Here is an 18079-nt window from a genome sequence, read left to right as displayed (position 1 = left end):
TTCGAGAAAGAAGCAAAGAGCTCTCAGGCCATCCTGGTGTGGAATGGCAGTGTAGAGGGATTGCACATCCATGGTGAATAGAATGCGGTTAGGGCCCACGAACTGGAAGCTGTCAGATAAAGCAGGCTGGGAACAGAATGACAGTTACGGGTAAGAAACAATTCTTTTTAAAAAATATATATTTTATTCAAGTTTTTTGGCCAAACATAACAATACGTAGCGTTTCTTTTACACAACAATAAAGCAATATAAATAACCGTGGCCAGTTTTAAACAAATAAATAAGTAATATATAAACAAAAACAAAAAACAAAACTAAATGGCAACTGCCTTGTCCAAAATAAATACTCTCCAAAAATACAATCCAATATACAATTACATATACCAAATACCTATACATATACATATACAATAACATCCCTGAGAGTCCGTCCGATTCCTCCCCCCGCCCTTCCCCCCTGGGTTGCTGCTGTTGTCTACTTCTTTTCCATTCCCTCTATCTTTCTGTGAGGTAGTCGACGAACGGTTGCCACCGCCTGGTGAACCCCTGAGCCGAACCCCTTAACACGAACTTAATCCGTTCTAACTTTATAAACCCTGCCATATCGTTTATCCAGGTCTCCACACCCGGGGGTTTGGCTTCCTTCCACATTAACAATATCCTGCGCCGGGCTACAAGGGAGGCAAAGGCCAACACGTCAGCCTCTCTCGCCTCCTGCACTCCCGGCTCTTCTGCAACCCCAAATATAGCCAACCCCCAGCTTGGTTCGACCTGGACTCCCACCACCTTTGAAAGCACCTTTGCCACCCCCACCCAGAACCCCTGTAGTGCCGGGCATGACCAGAACATGTGGGTGTGATTCGCTGGGCCTCTCGAGCATCTCGCACACCTATCCTCTACCCCCAAAAATTTACTAAGCCGTGCTCCAGTCATATGCGCCTGTGTAGCACCTTAAATTGTATCAGGCTTAGCCTGGCACACGAGGACGATGAGTTTACCCTACGTAGGGCATCAGCCCACCGCCCCTCCTCAATCTCCTCCCCCAGTTCTTCTTCCCATTTCCCTTTCAGCTCATCTACCATGATCTCCCCCTCGTCCCTCATCTCCCTGTATATGTCCGCCACCTTACTGTCCCCCACCCATGTCTCTGAGATCACTCTATCCTGCACTTCCTGCGTCGGGAGCTGCGGGAATTCCCTCACCTGTTGCCTCGCAAAAGCCCTCAATTGATATACCGAAATGCATTCCCTTGGGGCAACCCATATTTCTCCCTCACCCCTCCCAGACTCGCAAACATCCCATCTACAAATAGATCTCTTAGTTGTACTACCCCAGCTCTTTGCCATGCTCCAAATCCCCCGTCCATTCTCCCCGGAACGAACCTATGATTGTTTCTTATCGGAGACCGCACCGAAGCTCCCGTCCCTCCCCTATGCCGTCTCCACTGCCCCCAAATTTTCAATGTAGCCACCACCACCGGGCTTGTGGTTTATTTCTTTGGTGAGAACGGCAGTAAGAAACAATTCTTGATGAACCTCCTCCTCCTTTAGGTACCATGCCCCATGAGGGTTTGTCGACCATGGACTTCTGGGAGATTGGCCCATAATTATGGTAGTGGTTTGCCATTGCCTTCTGCAGTTTGGTCAAGCGGGAACACCCACACATTTACCACCTGCCATTAGACGTAATGGAAGGATTTATAGGCTCATATTAATCGTTTGGCCATGTTACAAACGCACCTTCAGTGGCCATCAAGTCCTGAAGAGAGGACTGAACCCAGAGCTTCTGGAACAGAGATAGAGATGCTAGCCACTGCACCACAAGACCTCACTTGATGAACTTCAATTACCTAAAACGTGTCAAAATGTCTGGGTCCAAGGAATTGCATTTATTTTAAATATGCTGATTAAAATTGGTGGTTTATCAATTTTAAATAAATGAACAAAAGTTTTGAACTTAGTATAACATGCAGCAAAATTCTCCATCGGTGGGTTTCTCCGGTCCGCAGGCAATGCACCCACGCCCGTGAGTTTCCCAACGGCGTGGGGTGGCCACAGTGGGGAAACCCCATTGGGCGCCTGCAGGAACGGAGAATCCTGCTGCCGGCGGGGGAACCTGGTGGACCGGAGAATCCCGCCCCTTATCTTTAAATGAAAGTCTTGCATATAATTAGGTTTTGGTTCACCAACTGCCTCAACCGATTAACCATATCTGTAGAACAGAACATCTATTGTTTCTTAAAAAAAATATTTTCCTGACATTATCGTAGGAATTATTATTCTAGTTAGAGGTGGAGTGACCCTTGGCCTAAGCCAATGAAATAGGTTAATTTGGACTATTTCCTAATAAGGAAGAGTTAGGGATAAAAGTTGGAATATCAAAGTCGTTGTTGGCAGAACTTTACTATTGCTTCTGTGATATGATTCTTCTGAGACACAGTTCAATGTCATTTCAGAAACAGGAGGGGGGCATCGCCTGTGCTGGCAGTATTCAAAAAATCTTTGAGGGATTAGAACTTCCATGTTATCTTCACTGCTTTTGTTGAATATATGTAACACCTTGCTTAATAAATTCTACCTAATTCATTAATACTAGTTTTTTGTACCTTGTTTCGTCAGCTACAGCTGAGGGCCTCATTGTTAGAAATTAAGAATTCTGAACTTACGATATTTTAAATAAAAAGGTTTGATACCTCAAAGCACCCAAAACGTATAAACCTTTGTTCTAAATTCCATAGCAAGGTGAAACCTTTTTTCAAAATCTACCCAGTCAGCATTTTATAGCTTTTGATTAGATCCCCTCATTCTTCTAAACTCAAGGGAATATAGATCTAGTCTACCCAATCTCTCCTCATAGGACAATTACCTCATCATAGAAACTAGTCTCGTGAACATTCGCTGCACATTCAAGGGCATGTATCTGCTTCCTCAGGGAAGGCGACCAAAACAACATACAGTACTTTGTGATATAATTGGAGCAAGGCTTCTTTTATCTTCTATTCCAATCCGATTAACCAAAGTTTACTTGTCTTCCTAAATGCCTGCCGTATCTGCCTGTTCAGTTTCATAATTCATGTCCAAGAACTGAAAGCAAACATTTCCCAGTTTCTCACTATTCAAAACAATATTGCACTGTTATTTTTCCAACCAAAGTGGATAATTCATCTGTCATGTTCTCGCCAAAAAGAAACAAACTTGCTTATTTCCCGCTACAGCTCCTTTGCATCCCCCTCACCACCTACTTTTCCGGTGGAGAATAAGTACACAAGAGTAGACAAGGGATTAGAGGAGCAGAAAATGCAAACTGGGATGTAGGATTGGGAAGGCTGCTGAAGCAAAATGGAATGAGAGCAGAGATGTATCGGAATACAAGGGTGATTTTTAAATTAATACCCAGAGAACATGGTGCATTTGAGATTGGTGAGGATTTAAATTCCAAGTATAACTTATACAGACATGATTTGTATTTTGAGTTTAGAAGGTCCTTAAAATGATAATGATCCCAGAGTGTACAAACAACACTATTTCCTCTGATATGACATTCCACAAGAAAACATAATCTTAAAATTAGAATTGGGCCATTTAAGAGTGATTTCATGGCGCACTTTTTCCACACAAAGCGTGGTGAAAATCTGAAGTACAGTTCCCCAAATCACTACAAATGCTGGTCCAATTGACATTTTCAGGCCCGAGATCGATTGATTTTTATGAGGCAAGAGTATCAAGAGATATAGAGGAATGGTAAATAAATGTAATTGCAGGAAAGTATAGCCATAATCAAATTGATTTACAGAATAACCTCAAGGGGATTAGTAGTCTGCATCTCTTTCTATCTCTTCATGTCCCTGCAGATGACAGTGTAAACTTTTCCCAAAATAGAATCCAAGACAGTTTTGAATTGGAATTTGTGCAAGACGGGAAAAAGAAGCAAACCTTGAAACAATGAAAATATGAATACAGTTTCAGTGGCGGTGCAGTAAGGGCACAGGTAGCATCACTAGTCTGATTCAGAAACAGTTCCAGTTATTAATATTGAACTTTCCTCAGCCAATGATACACATTGAGTCAACGATAAAATTGGGCCATTGGATTATTTATCTCGACCACAGTAATTTTCAAATGGACCACAGATGTTTCCCCATTCACTCAATTCTGGGAGTTCTGAATCATTTTTTTTTTTTAAATTTAGAGTACCCAATTCATTTTTTCCAATTAAGGGGCAATTTAGCATGTCCAATCCACCTACCCTGCACATCTTTGGGTTGCGGGGGCGAAACCCACACAAACACGGGGTGAATGTGTAAACTCCACTCGGACAGTGACCCAGGGTCGGGATCGAACCTGGGACCTCGGCACTGTGAAACTGTAGTGCTAACCAATGTGCCACCGTGCTGCCCCCTAAATCACGTTTAAACAGGCTCATCCCCATGTTAGACGAGTTTGAATTGTATTATTCCACAAACGCGCAATACATACCTATTTCATTGCCACTGCCTCCATCCTGAATGCTCCACAGGATTATACTACTCTCAGATGCCACAGCTACCATCTTATCTTTATCACCCAAAGGTCCTCCAACAACTTTAGCATTAACTGCTACTCGCTCTATTGTCCAGTCCAAGTAAGGACTCGTGAAAACCTGCTGCCATCCAGAGGACTCTTTAATTCTAGAAATGAACAAAAAACCGTACTCGTTAAGAAATCCTTATCAACACAATGCATACAATGCTTTAGAAACCAGCTCATTTTCTCACAATTTGTATCAGATTACCTTAGTAGATAGACTGCTATCCTTGAAAGGATACAGAAGTAAATTATGAACGGTAATTATGAATGGCGGCATGGAGCACAGCGGGTAGCACTATTGCTTCACAGCGTCAGGGCCTCAGGTTCGATTCCCAGCTTGGGTCACTGTCTGTGTGGAGTTTCATGTTCTCCCCGTGTCTGCATGGGTTTCCTCCGGTTTCCTCCCACAGTCCAAAGATGTGCAGGTTAGGTGGATTGGCCATACTAAATTGCCCTTAGTGTCCAAAACGGTTAGGTGGGTTTTCTAGGTGACTGGGTTACAGGGATAGGGTGGAGGTGTGGGCTTGGGTAGGGTGCTATTTCCAAGGGCTGGTGGAGACTTGATGGTTCGAATGGTCTCCTTCAGCACTGTAAATTCTATGAAAAGACAAATGTAATCGTAGTTGGGGATAGTACAGTCATGGGAATAGACACTGTTTCTGTAACCAGGAACAAGCGTTTTGAATGTGTGTTGCCTGCCCAGTACCAGGGTTCGGGACATCTTCTCTGGGCTGGGGAGAAACTTGCGATAGGAGGGGAAGGATCCAGTGGTTATGGTCCATTTTATGCACCAACAACATAGGTAAAATGAGGAAGGAGGTTCTGCACCAGCAGTTTGAGGAGTTGGGCACTAAATTGAAGAACAGAACCTCCAAGGTTATAATCTCTGGATTATTACCTGAGCCACGTGCAAATTGGCAAAGGGTACATAAAATTAGAGAGATTAATACTTGGCTCAAATACTGGTGTGGGAGAAGTGGGTATCGGTTTAGATTTTAGATCTAGATTTATTGTCACATGTGCCGAGGTACAGTGAAAAGTATTGTTCTACAAACAGTCCAAGCAGATCGCTCCAGACATGAAACATAGAACATACGATAAGCATTGACATTGGGTGATGAAAAGAACATGGTTCGTGATTATATTAGTGTGAGAATTAAGATTTAAAAGTTTAGAATGGTTATAAAATATGTAGGAAGAGGATCTATGGGGGAGAGCTGGCAGAGAGTCGCCAAGCTCCGGTGCCATCTTTGGCTTGGAGGATATTGGCATCAGTACTGCGATAAGTGGGGGCTGTACCATTGGGATGGCACACATCTGAAACTTGCTGGGACCAGTGTTCTTGCAGACCATATAACTCGGAAAAGCAGAGAGGGCTTTGGACTAAAGAGTGGGGCTGAGTTTTCAGCTGCTTGGAAAATTAGGAAGTCAAAACGTAAGGTACATAGAACATAGAACGATACAGCGCAGTACAGGCCCTTCGGCCCACGATGTTGCACCGACATGGGAAGTCAAAAAACAAAAGCCATCTAACCTACACTATGCCATTATCATCCATATGCTTATCCAATAAACTTTTAAACGCCCTCAATGTTGGCGAGTTCACTACTATTGCAGGTAGGGCGTTCCACGGCCTCACCATTCTTTGCGTGAGTGCGCAATATATCTTTCCTATATCTATTACCCCTCAGTTTAAGGCTATGTCCCCTCGTGCTAGCCATTTCCATCCGCGGGAGAAGGCTCTCACTGTCCACCCTATCTAACCCTCTGATCATTTTGTATGCCTCTATTAAGTCTCCTCTTAACCTTCTTCTCTCCAACGAAAACAACCTCAAGTCCATCAGCCTTTCCTCATAAGATTTTCCCTCCATACCAGGCAACATCCTGGTAAATCTCCTCTGCACCCGTTCCAATATTTCCATATTTATAATAAAATAGGAGTATGATATATTAGCTATTACTGAAAACATGGTTGCAGGGTGACCAGGACTGGATGCTCAACATTCCAGGATATACAGGGCGGGATTCTCTGATCCTGAGGCTAAGTGTTGACACCGTCGTAAACGCCGTCGTCCCCGAAAGGATGCAGGCTGAGGTCCCGCCAGGTAAGACCACACGTCGGTGGCGCCGATGGGACTCTGATTTTCCTTGCGGCCAATCGGCCCATCCCGGGCAAAGAATCGCCGGAGAATCATGCATAGAGTGGCTCCCGACCAGTGCCGCGCCAACGCCAATGGTGCCGATTCTCCGCTCACCAGAGAAGCGGTGGACCGGCGTTGCACGATTTGCGCCCAGCCCAGCGATTCTCTGGCCCAGCATGGGCTGAGAGAATCCCGCCCACAATGTTCCAAAAGAAAAGGCCAAAGGGAAGAGGAGGTGGGTAGCTTGTTGATCAAGGAAGTTGTCAGAGCTTAGTCGTGATATAAAGGCAGTGGAGAGTGATGTTGAATTGGTTTGGGTTGAAATCATGAATAGCAGAGAAAGGAAGAAGAGTGTGGGAGTTGTCGCTAGACGCCGGAAATGTGACCTTTCAAGAGGTCAGAACATAAATGGGGAAATATAGAGGGCATGTTTGAAGGGAATTGCAATTCTCATTGGCGATTTTAACCTGCATAGTGATTGCACAAGCCAAACGGCAAGGGTAGATTAGCGGAATTTGTAGAGTGCATTAGGGATTGCTTTTTAGAGCAGGATGTTGGGAACCTACCCGAGGATGGGCTATTTTAGATTTGGTTTTGTGTAATGAAGGAGGAATAATAAGGGAGCTTGTGATTAAGGATCACCTAGAGGGTAGTGACCACACTGTGATAGAATTCCAGATACAGTTTGAGGGTGAACGCCATAGGTCAATAACCAATGTCTTCAATTTAAATAAGGACAATTATAATGGTATGGGGAGGAGTTGTCTCAGGTGAACAAGCATGACACCTGGGGCAATATATAGTACCAGCATCGTATGGCTCAAACTGGTGTGGAGTAAGGATGGAACCCTTTTAAGAGACAGAGAAAACATCAGCCTTCGATAGAGAGAACACTTCAAAGAACTCCCAAACCGTGATGGACGTGTCTGGGGAAAACTCCCAATTCCCATCAAAGATTATCTTGGAGTCCCAGCAAGGGTGGATGAAGTGGAAGCCGCCATTAAGCACATGAAGACTTGGAGGAGAGGTCACCTGTCATCTCCATCAGCTGTTCCTGAAAATCTGGGACAGAAAAATCCCTGCCGACCTCAGGGATGCCATCATCGCCACTATCTTCAAGAATGGAGGCAAAGCAGATTGTGGGAACTACTGCAGAATCAGCCTACCCCTGTCGCCGGGGAGATCATATCACCCAAATCCTCATGAGCCAGCAAGGCCTTCCGGAAAGCCAGTGAGGTATCCAACCAAACTGTGGAACAATGGAACTGATTTTCACTAACCGACAACTTCAAGAGATATGCCAGAAGCAACATCAACCACTCTACATGGCCTTCATCGATCTGACTAAGGCTTTTGACTCAGTCAAACTGGGAAGACACTGTCAAAGGCTGCCTCGCCAGAGAAATTCATCAACATCCTCCTGTTACACAACAAGATGTCGGCAACAGTCCTCATCGATGTAAATAAGCCAGAAACCTTTTGAGATAAAGACTGAGTCAAGCAGTGTCATCATCCCACCCTTTTCTCTATCTTCATCGTCACCATCCTTCACATTGTCAAGAATAAACGTTCCAGTGGAGAAGTCTACATGATGGACGGAAAACCTTTCAAACTTATTTGGTTGAAATCCAAGAAGAAAAGAACATTGACATCACTATCAGAACTTCAGTATGCAGATAACAGTGCCATCTCTGCTCTCTCAGAAAAGAATCTCCAAGGATGCTTGATGCCTTCTCAGAAGCATACCAAAGAATCTGTCTCAACCTCAAGGAGAGTCATGTCTTTTACCAAACCTTCCCAGGGCAAGATGTGGTCTCTCCCTCCATTAGATCAGCGGAGAAACCCTCCCAAACGTGGAGCATTTCTCCGACCTGGGGAGTCAACACTCATCCATGGCTGACATTAATGCAGAGATCCAACATCGTATCCAATATGCAAGCATCGCCTTTGGGTGCCTATGCATGCGGGTCTTCAATGACCGCGACATCCGTGCTGAAACCAAGATCCTCGTATAACACAGGTGTCCTCCCAACTCTTCGATATGGCTCAACCACCTGGACCACGTACAAGCGCAAGCTCAAGGCCCTGGGTAGGTACCATCAATGCTGTCTGAAATGGAATATCCGCATCAGCTGGGAAGGCAGGTGCTAAATATCAGCATCCTGGGAGGCTCTAAGAGCACCAGCATCGAGGCCATGATCATCTGACTCCAACACCACTGTGCCGGTCACATACTGTGGATGCACAGTCCTGATGGCCAAGGCAAATCTTCTCCACCCAGCTCAAGAAAGGCTCCAGAACAAGAGGAAGGACAAAGGAAGCGCTTCAAAGACACTTTGACGGCTTAGCTCAAGAAATGCAACATAGACATCAACGCCAGGGATACCCTTGCTCAGATGAGACCTATTTGGAGGAACATCCTGATTGAAGGAACACAATTTTTGTGAACACCCAATGGCAAAGAGGTCTGGAAAAGGAGCCTGAGAAAGGACTACCAGCGATCCAAGAACTAATCCCACCTCCCGGAAACACCTGCCAAGTATGCGTTTGGAGATGCATAGGATCCGGTTCATAAGACTCACAAGGACCCATATAACCCATGACCAGTGACATGGAGCTTCTTATGTGGACAATCATACTCATAATGAGTGATTGCTGAAGATGATGATGATGCCTGGCAATATGAGAAGACCTGTATGATGGGGTGAGCTGCATTTTTTTGCTGTTTGGGTGATACATCGACAAAGCCTGTATTTGAAAATCATGATAATCTCTGAGAATGTTCACGCAAATCAGAGGGGCTGAGTTCCATTTGTGCTCTGAGCAGGTGCCATCACAACTCTAGGCTGACCCATTTATGTTGAAATGGTGTGGCAGGCAATCTCCCAAATTCCTCACTGTGAGTGCGCAACAGTATGAAGAAAGAAAAATACTAAATCCTGGGAAAGATACAACGGGCACAAAGTTTCTGCTGAGATATCAAGCTGTCCCCCCTTTCACATGATATATCTACTTCAAGTGATCTTTAAAAATCAATCAGTGCATCTCTTTCCTAGCCTCATGTGTCCATACTGTTCTCGTATTCCTTCAATTCCTTTTCCTTTATCCACCTACCCAAACTAATCTTGAATGCTGACATATGTTCTGTCCCAACCACCAACATTGGATGTGAATTCAACCTCAACAGTGAGTGAAGCATTTTCTCTTGCCCTTTGTTCTAATGCTTTTATATTTACAGATGTTCATTCTAGACTCAACTAATGGAAACCGTTTGCTATCTCCAGTCTGCTAAAATTTAAATACTTCTATTATATTTTCTAATCTGCAACATTTTAAGTATTTAATTTTTCATGCCTTTCTTTGCATTTTCTCATACAACAACTTATAATTACATTTCGCCTTTAGCGTATTATGCATAAGCACATAAGAAACGTGAGCAGGAGTAGGCCATTTAACCTCTCCACCATTCAATTAAATCATGGCTGATCTGCTTGTGCTTTGAATTTCACATTCTCATCGACCCCTGATTACCTTGCCCAACAGGAATCTATCTCCCCCCGCAGTAAGAATATTCAATGACCTGCGTCCACCGCCTTCTTAGGCAGAGCGTTCCAAAGTCACACAACACTCAGAATTAAATTCTCATCTCGGTCCCAAAAGTACAAGCCCTAATTTCAAATCATCCGATGAGAGAATTACAAAACAAAATACCAGGCATCACCATGGTAAACCTGTGGTGTATTCTACCTAAAGCCTCTATTTATTTTTTAGGTTGAAGCCTAATGTTGTACACATAGATCTTTGGCGGCACTTTTAAAAGAATTACAGAAATTCCGTAGAATGTCAGAAGATTCCAATTGCAATTTCTCTTGAGAAGGCACTTTATCAGGCTGTCCTATGAACAGCAAAACTCTGCCATCTTTTAGAAAGTTAACTCCTCATAACAGAATGATACATTAACTGTAATGACTTTCTGGTACCTGTAGCAAACAGCAAAGTGCGCGTAAGCCACAACAATCCAGTTGTGGTGACCAGCTACTATTAGAACTTTCCGGGGGTCCACCGCTGCGCCTGCCAAGAAAACAAAACGTCAGAAAATTACAAATATTTAAAAGAACAAAGCTGAACTTCAAACTTTGCATATACACATTAGATTTCATGAAACATCCGCATCACCAAATCCTGCCTGTAATGAAATCAATGACTAAATGTTAATTCATTTATAGTGAAAACTTGACCAACAATTTTCGACGCCCATAAATAACAATGGGATAGTTGCCAGCGGAACAGAACAGCCCTCCACAATCAAAGCATCTGGTGTTCTCAATTCAGTGAATCAGAATCAATGTGATATACCCTGAAGAACTGCATATAATATTCAGATTCCAAACCATACCTCTCCCATATCTCATCGGATACCACTTCAGCAGTGTTAAAATATTAACCCTAGATTTTGTGCAAAATAAGTACAACGCTCACGAGACTGGAGACTTGTTACTGATAGAATGCTAAGCTCACCCAGAGAATTAAAATCACCTGGACATTTTCTAGCTTCTCTCATGGGTAGAGGCAATGTCAAAGCTTGTTAAGTACAAAAGAAAATGCTCCAAACATGAAAAGACTTTGATACTCCTGCACATCACTGGTTGATCGACAAGTCAGATTTGTAATCTGGTGGCTCTGTAGAGGTGAGCCTCATGAGTGCATGTTAATCAACTCATTTAATAGTATGATCTTATTTGATCAGGGCTCCTTTATATTCCAACAACCATAATCATCCACAGTGAGAGTATATTGCATGAATAAGTATCAATAATTTGGCACTATGGGATAATTTCCTGAATGCGTGCTAGCAACAGTGAACTTCACATACCAGCAATGCATTCCACAGAATGATGGACATAATACCTGGGGATATCCTCTGGCAGCAGGTGCTCTATCACCTATTCATTGCAATCGGGTTTTGACATATTGCTTTTGTAATAATGTGCATGCTTTACTGAAGAGAAATGTATATGCATAATTACTTACTCAGAAAATTACCCTCCATGTCTGCAAGTATACATTATACTGCATGCCTTTTACTGCTCTTTTAGATATCATTAAAGAAACAGATGGTTAACAATGTGAGATACATTCCAATATTTCTTTATAATTTAATGAAGCAGCTTCTGCTCAAATAAGCTCAAGGTCCAATTCAAAGGAAACATTTGATTGAAAAGCAGATGGTGGAGTGGTGCAAATATAATTATTCAGCTAGCTATAATTCAGTTAGCTAACAAAGGGATTAGTATTTGCATGTGTGTTTTAGAGGAAAAGGAACACACGTCTCTTCTTACCCAATCTGGCAGACCCTTCAGTCGAGATGACTCCAGCTGACACAGAAGGGGCTGGGTTTGAACGAACTGTACCCTCTGCTGTGCACTGTCCAGTTTTACTCTCCTGTGAGGATCCGGACCCTCCAATACTTCCTTTTCTACTGGGAATAGCTAGCAGTGTTAAACACATCAATCTTTAACCACTTAAAAAGGTGAAGCATGTGAACATTCTCATAATACCTGCATGTCTATGTATTTACATTGTGTATTTATCGATATGTCCTATGTTTTTCATGGAATGACCTGCCTGGATTGTACACAGAATACTTTTCACTATACCTCGTTACACATGACAACAAATCTAAATCTACCTGCCGTCACCTAAACTACTGACAAGTATTTCTATATCCTTTCTTCTATACTTGGGGATACCAAATTTTGCATTTCAATAGATTTACTGAGCTTTTCTATGTCTGGTTATAGAATGATAGCGTTCTGCAGTCAAGGTTCTTTCTTGTTTTTCTTCCTTGCCTCCAATTTGGACTGTAGATTTAAATGGATTTTAGTTTGTGTTAGGTTCAATCCTTGCATACCAGTGAGTAACATACAAAGTATTTGCATTTGAAATGAAATTAAAATCGCTTATTGTCACAAGTAGGCTTCAAATGAAGTTACTGTGAAAAGCCCCTAGAAACCTTTCCACGTCTCTCTTGGATACCTAGACAGAAGACAAGAAGCTTTTTACCTGATGGGCAAAGAAGTCCCTCACCTTCAACCTCTCTCACCCAATCCTTACTTTTCTTTCTCTATTTTATCAATATTGTAATAGTCAGTGCTCCTCAGAACTTGCGTCTTATTATGTCTTATTCCTCCCAAGCCCTAAATATGCTATCCTACAAGCACCGCCCCCCCCACACAAAAACACAAATATAGTGGCCCATACCTTCCATTGTGAGGAGCAAAGATTTACTTAATTTAAAGTTGCTAATGCACCTTGGTACTTTGAGGAAATCCCGATGAACACACATGCACAGCACTTATGTGGAAAGTTTAAACTTCCAATTGCTGGTTTTACTATGCCAAGATTGCTGTATGGCTAATGACAGAGGGACTAAATGGCCAGAATCACAAAGGATTACCGGAAGGATGTGCAGGCTTTAGAGAGGGTGCAGAAGGAGGTTTACCAGGATGTTGCTTTGTCTGGAGGGTGTTAGCTGTGTGGAGAGGCTGAACAGACTCGGGCTGTTTTCAATAGAACGACGGAGATTGTGAGGCGACCTGATAGAGGTCGACAAGATTATGAGAGGCATGGATACAGTGGATGGGCAGGCCCTCTTTCCCAGAGTGGAGGGGTCAGTCACTAAGGGACATAGGTTTGAGGTTGTGGGGCAAACTTTAGAGGAGATGTGCAAGGCAGTTTTTTTAAATATAAAACAGAGGGTGGTAAGCGCCTGGAACACGCTGCCAGGGGAGATAGTGGACGCAGATACATTAACGCCGTTCAAAAGGCATCTTGACAAATACATGGAAAGGATGGGTATAGAGGGATACGGCACGAGGAAATGCTGATGGTTTTGGCCAAGGGTGGAATCATGATTGGTTCAGACTTGGAGATCCGAAGCGCCTGTTCCTGTGCTGTATTGTTCTTTTGTTTGGGCTGTTTGCACAACCTTGTTTTTTAACGAAGATTTACTTAGATCTTTTCAGAGTAGGTATAAATCTTGCTGAACCAAGAAACTCTAAGAAATCAGCTGGACCCCAACATTGTTCAGCACCCCCCTTGACAATGTTTATCACCCCACCCCACCAACCCCTCTCCCTCTTCTCATCAACCTTCCGAACAGTGCCACCTCCTGCTCCCCAACTCAACCTCCAGAATCCCTCACTCCTGCCTAGCTGATATCAGAATAGTCAGCATTGTCAGGGATGAGGAAGGGCGAGCACCGTGAAGGGCCTTGATGTGGAGATGCAGGCATTGAACAGTAAGAAGTCTTACAACACCAGGTTAAAGACCAACAGGTTTATTTGAAATCGCGAGCTTTCGGAGCGTAGCTCCTTCATCAGTGAAGAGGTAGGTTACACAAATACAGCATATATAGACAAAGCCAATGATGCAAGATGATACTTTAAATGCGAGTCCAATACTCCCTGGAGCAGAGAAACTATGACATCATCTTCAGAGCCTTCAACACGTCATCAATGAAAATGAACATCTTGCCAAGGCGATCATCCCCACACCCCCACTAATTGCCTTCAAACAACCGCGCAACCTCAAACAGACCATTGTTTGCAGCAAACTATCCAACCTTCAAGAAAACAGCGACCACGACACCACACAACCCTGCCATGGTAACCTCTGCAAGACATGCCAGGTCATCAACATGGATGCCACCATTACACACGAGAACACCACCCACCAGGTATGCGGTACACACTCATACGACTCGGCCAACGTTGTCTACCTCATTCGCTGCAGGAAAGGATGTCCCATTGGTGAGACCATGCAGACGCTGCAACAACGGGTGAACGCACATCGCGTGACAATCGGCAGTAGGAATGTTCCCTTCCAGTCGGGAGCATTACAGCAGTTAAGGACATTCAGCCGCTGATCTTCGGGTGAGCCTTCTCCAAGGCGGCCTTCAGGGCGCACAACAACGTAGAATCGGCGAGCAGAAACTGATAGCCAAATTCCGCACACATGAGTACAGCCTCAACCGAGATCTTTGATTCATGTCTCACCACATTTAATCCCCCACCCCATCTCGCCTGGGCTTGCGAAATCCTACTAACTGTCCTGGCTTGAGACAATTCACAGCTCTTTAACCTGTGATTATCCCTCTCTCCAGTCGCACTGTCTGGACCTGTAAAGATTTAATTACCTGCAAAGACTCGCATTCAAAGTATCACCTTGCATCATTGCTGTGTTTGTGTAACCTACCTCTTCACTCACCTGATGAAGGAGCTACACTCTGAAAGCTCGTGATTCCAAATAAACCTGTTGGACTTTAACCTGTTGCAAGACTTCTAACTGTGAAGGGGTGAGGGAGGTGAGCACTGTCAATGGGTGAGGTATGGAGGGTAAGAGTTTTTAGGGTGAGGGAGGGTGAGAGAGGGTGAGAGAGGGTGAGAGTTTTCAAGGTGAGGGAGGGTGAGAGTTTTCAGGGTGAAGGAGGGTGAGATTTTTCATGGTGAGGGAGGGTGAGAGTTTTCAGGGTAAGGGAGGGGATTGAGCATTGTTGGAATGTGAGGGAGGAGTTTGAGCAATTTCAGGATGGAGGGAGGGAGGATGTGTATTGTGGGGGTGCGGGATGTGTATTGAGCATCATCATGGGATGAGGAATGAGCGTCGTCGGCGACTGGAAGCAGCTCAGTCTTGGGGGTGAAAATTCCATTTAGAATCATAGAATTTACAGAAGGAGCCATTTAGCCCATCAAGTCTGCACCGGCCCGTGGCGGGGGGACCTGCTGGAATTCTTGGCACTGAAAAGGTCAAATTTGAACTAAGGGGATGGATGGAGGGGTTCTACAATTCATGGGCGTTATTCATTATGCACTTTCGAGAATTGGATCACAGATTATATCACAGTCAGCAGCAGGCGCACGATCTCCGCCTCTGATCAGAGGATCTGGGCCAATTAAGCTTTCTGATCTATTGGTAGCATATTACAAACTGATCCTTGCACTTCCGGTCAAGATTTTCTATCATATATTCCCGTGTCTATAATTATAATGGAAATAGCCCATGTAAAACATGTTCAGCTATAACTGGAGAAAGATGGGAGCATATAGGGAAGGGAGAGAGAAAGCGAGAATGGTCAGAGAGAAAAGAGGACAAGGGAAACTGTATGCCAAGGAAAAAAAGAATTACACAGGATAGGAATAGGAGTTTGTGCTTTGAAAAGCAGGCAACAGGTCAGGAGGTGGTCATAGATGGATGATTAGTTAGAAAAATGAGCGAGCACGCGATTGGGGGGGGGGGGGGGGGGGAGCGACAATGGAAACTACATCCTTTGTAAGGGGTGTGAGACAATGAAAATGGAGGTGGAGGATGGTTGGCAGGAAGCAATAGTCATCAAGCAGCTAAAAAGCGAAAGCTACCATGAGTGCAATGTGGAGAGATGTTGCAGGATATAGAATTATCAAGAGTTCCATTTGAGGTAGCAAAGCTAGACAGCATCAAGAGTCAGTTGATTTGGAGCAGCTGCACATGTTACTGGCTTCATGTGGGGGAAAGAGAAGTGACATGGTATTTTGGTGTCAGAACAGGGTCTACTTAAAATGGCAATTTAACGAGACAGACGCAGAAAGGTGGTACTGGATCCACTGCAAACAGGCAATATGATGCAGGGGCAGAAGGGAATCAGTAGTGTGGGAAATATGGTGGACAGAACAGTTGCAAGAGGGAAAATAAATTAAAACATTTAATCTCCCTACAGATGTTTCTTTTTGATACTTTCACCTCCCTACAGCAACATGATTGTTGGTTGAAATAATAAATGCTCCAGTGACATTCAGTGGTCAGAGCCTGTAACTGTGCAGGTTTCTTTAACTAGTAGCCATTGTTTTAGCAGTGAATGTTCCATATTGACATTGAAATCTTCTATCACATCGCCATCTACAGGTATAACAACCACCACTTGTACAATTGGCAACTTTTCTAATGGATTTTCACAGAGTCACAGAATCCCTACAGCGCAGGAGGCCATTATTCAACCTACCGAGTCTACACTGACACTCTGAAAGAGCGCGTTTCCTAGGCCCACTCCCCCACCCTATCCCTGTAACCCCATAACCCTAAGGGGTAATTTAGTATGGTCAATCTACCTAATCTGCACATCTTTGGACTGTGGGAGGAAACCGGAGCATCTGGAGGAAACGCACGCAGGCATGGGAAAAACGTGCAAACTCCACACAGTCACCCAAGGCGGGAATTGAACCCGGGTTCTTGGCACCGTGATGCAGCAGGGCTAACCACTGTGCCACCATGCTGCCCCCTTGCCATGAATAAAGGCTGAAAAAAAGATCCTTCAATGCAATTGATTGGCCTGGGTGCCAATCACTTTAATTTGTAACTCCCAAGTGTTGGATCAATTCATCGCACTGAAATCACCAAAGATAAAACGGCAGCTGGTGGTAGCAGCAAAAAGTCCTGAAATCTTACTCATGAACTATGGATATAACTAGGAACAATAAATACTACTGGTGATGAAAATTAAGAGTTTTGTAACCTAGAGTATTCTTCACTTTATCACAAAATGCCCATTAATGTTAAACATTAGTCACTTTTAAATTTGCACTGGGTAAATTCAAACTCATTTGGGAATTTTCTCATTTACATGAATTTGAACTAGACAATCAAATCAAGTCTGAATCCAGGTTATTCATACCACCGCAATCTGATTTCATTAACCCCAAGTTTACTTCTGATCAATGTGGGAAATGTCAAAAAAATACAAAAAAAGTTGCACTGCAGCAACAGCAGCTTGCATGTATATAACATCTTTAACATTTCAAAGTATGTTACTAAATCCAAATTTTACAACAATTCACCAAAGGAGCTATCAGAAGAGATTAGTCAAATAGATAGGTCTTAAGGAGCGAGAGGTAGGGTGGGGTTAAGAGAAAGGTGGTGTGAGGTTAAGAGAAGGCTAGGGCAGCTGAATGGATGGCTGGCACTGGTAGAGCAATCACAATAAGGATGATGTCCAAGATGCCAAAAATGGAGAAGCACAGATTTTTTTCAAATGTTTGTCAGGGGACAAGGTCATGGTGGGGGGAGAGATTTATTCAAAAACAAGGATGATAATTTAAATATTGAGACTTTGCCTGACCCAAATTCAGCCCTAAAATCTGGTTTTGTGGATTTCTAAACATGCATTATGAAATATTATTTGTTGAATGTTAGACAATGACAATGTAGTAGAGTTTGAATCACACTTCAAGGTTCCATTGTAGGTTGTTAGTCAGATTGGTATATGAATTGTATTTCAATAGCGATGGCATAACTTGTGTTAAGGTATGAAGATTTAAAATAATAAGGACAACAACTGGCTAA

At 43.5% G+C, this 18079-nt stretch overlaps 1 protein-coding gene across 3 annotated transcripts in view; it reads right to left on the bottom strand.

Moving 5' to 3' along the window:
• kctd3 (potassium channel tetramerization domain containing 3) overlaps positions 1 to 18079 on the bottom strand; it is a 109302-nt gene that overhangs the window by 48692 nt on the left and 42531 nt on the right. For all 3 annotated transcript variants that reach the window (XM_072509126.1, XM_072509135.1, XM_072509145.1), the window contains exons 7-9: positions 12046 to 12195; positions 10687 to 10777; positions 4476 to 4666 (exon numbers count right to left, since the gene is read on the bottom strand). In XM_072509126.1, the coding sequence (XP_072365227.1) occupies positions 4476 to 4666; positions 10687 to 10777; positions 12046 to 12195 (432 nt within the window). The remainder of the gene's footprint in view (positions 1 to 4475; positions 4667 to 10686; positions 10778 to 12045; positions 12196 to 18079) is intronic.

Source organism: Scyliorhinus torazame, chromosome 1 (assembly GCF_047496885.1).
Source record: "Scyliorhinus torazame isolate Kashiwa2021f chromosome 1, sScyTor2.1, whole genome shotgun sequence".
NCBI lineage: Eukaryota > Metazoa > Chordata > Chondrichthyes > Carcharhiniformes > Scyliorhinidae > Scyliorhinus > Scyliorhinus torazame.
This window is presented reverse-complemented; position numbering and strand designations above follow the sequence as displayed.